Consider the following 1,767-nt stretch of genomic DNA (forward strand, 5'->3'; position numbering starts at 1 on the left):
TAAGTTCTGAGTTATTGGGAGGATGGACAGAAAGGTTTCAAAAGAATGAATATAAGTAATGTTTTTGGAAAAAATAAGTGCATAATAGCTGAAAATATTCTTTCATGAAACGGACTTACTTTGCGCACTGCCGAAAACTCTTCGCGCACTGTGAGGGTCGCCCGCTCGACGTCTAGACCCCAGTGCGCGCCTTTGCCACGGCTCTTTGCGCACTGCCCATTCCCCCGAAAGAACGGCTCCTTTTTCTCTGGATTTTTTTTCACGAATCAATAGAACAACCCTTCATAAAGCCCCAAAAAAATAATCAAGTCACTTGGGGGTCTCCTTGAGCCTGGAGAGCATTGAGAAGAAAAAGCAATATTTTAATGAGGCAGGGAGCTGTAATGCCGCTTCCTGTGCCCCAGTAGCCACAAAAATTTCACAGCATGGTGCTGCATGTTGAAATTGATGGCCTGCCAATCCAAGTTTATTAAATCCACACAAACGCGGAAACCTAGATCTGAGTTTTGGCGTATTTTCAATTAAAAAATAACACAACAGAAGAGCACACAATTTGGACAATACACACAGCAGTTGAAAATATCCCCAAAGACCCAAAGGCCCTATGGATGACCCTCCAGCTGTGCCAGAGCAACAAGCAAAAAAGGGCCGGTTTTGAAAGACTCTGTGAAAGAGCTGTCAAGGAGGGGCCTAATCAAGCAACTAGGGGGCTTCCAGGGAGGGGGTAGGACGAAACCGGAACCCCTGGGGGATTGACCCAGCTCCTCCACCTCTTTAAGTACCATTGCCCTGCGGCCACCTCATGACACTAGCTCTCACGTCCACACTGCCTCGCTGCCAACAGTTGTTGCCCTGGCTTCATCACCTACCACCCGCATGGTTGCAAGCTTCCCTTTGAACCTATGTATAGTAAAAATCACCACCGCCTTGCCCAACGTTGCAACAGCCCGGTCACGCCACGGTGTCGACACCGCCATCATCCTGCGGAGGGTCTACCCCCTGGACATCATTGACAGCTTGTCCATCTCAACCCCCGCTTGACTTCGATTGCAACCAAATAACAATGTCAATGAATCTCTATCAATTCCTGATTTCTTGCTGATCTTCCGGCATATACACCGCCATGAAAACATCCGAGCAAGCGGATTATTGATCCAACTTACTGGTGGCAGTATCGAACGACGCCGGCTTTTGACTTGTACACCACATCAGCCCAGCCCGTCCTGCCCCAGCTGAAGGCGGCAGGCAAGACTCTGAACACAATTGTCGGTTCATGTAGATACTCTTGGCTTCGTGTCAGCTCTGGCCATCGCGCTACGGCTGGGATGCGCATTTTGTACCTGGTCGAAAATCAGGCAGCCTTCCCGGATTGGGAAAAAAAAAAGTGCGAACATCACCAACGGAGCATTCATCAGCGTCCACGCTGCGCCTCATTCGCCAGCAGTCTGGGTGGTAATCGTGCAGACACTCTCATTAATCTCTTTGATGCCATCTTCAAGCAGCAGAATAAGTGTTGGTAGCCTTTGCTCACCTGCCGTTGTTCACTATGTTACACTCGCTATCTCTACTATTGAGGAAGGATGGTGAGTGTTTTACACATGCTCCCTTTCTGGGACCAGAAACTTCTTGATTTCCTCATTGACTTTTGTGGCATCTTTTTTTGGTCTGTGTATATGTTAAGTGTGGCTAAGCGGTTGAGGCAGAAGAAGCCGAATCCTCGGACAAAGATGATTCAAGCTCGTCTATTTTGTTGATCTCGCTGACTTA

The 1,767-nt window shown here is 48.2% G+C and overlaps 1 protein-coding gene across 1 annotated transcript; it reads left to right on the forward strand.

The window, feature by feature from the left end:
* Positions 1-876: 876 nt before the first annotated feature.
* On the forward strand, positions 877-1,520 carry PtA15_3A465 (uncharacterized protein; the record flags this gene model as incomplete). The annotated part of the gene is made up of 2 exons (XM_053167436.1): positions 877-1,019; positions 1,139-1,520. 2 exons carry the CDS (start codon positions 877-879, stop codon positions 1,518-1,520), a joined length of 525 nt encoding a protein of 174 aa, XP_053018653.1.
* Between the last annotated feature and the right edge of the window lie 247 nt (positions 1,521-1,767).

Source organism: Puccinia triticina, chromosome 3A (genome assembly GCF_026914185.1).
Source record: "Puccinia triticina chromosome 3A, complete sequence".
Lineage (NCBI taxonomy): Eukaryota > Fungi > Basidiomycota > Pucciniomycetes > Pucciniales > Pucciniaceae > Puccinia > Puccinia triticina.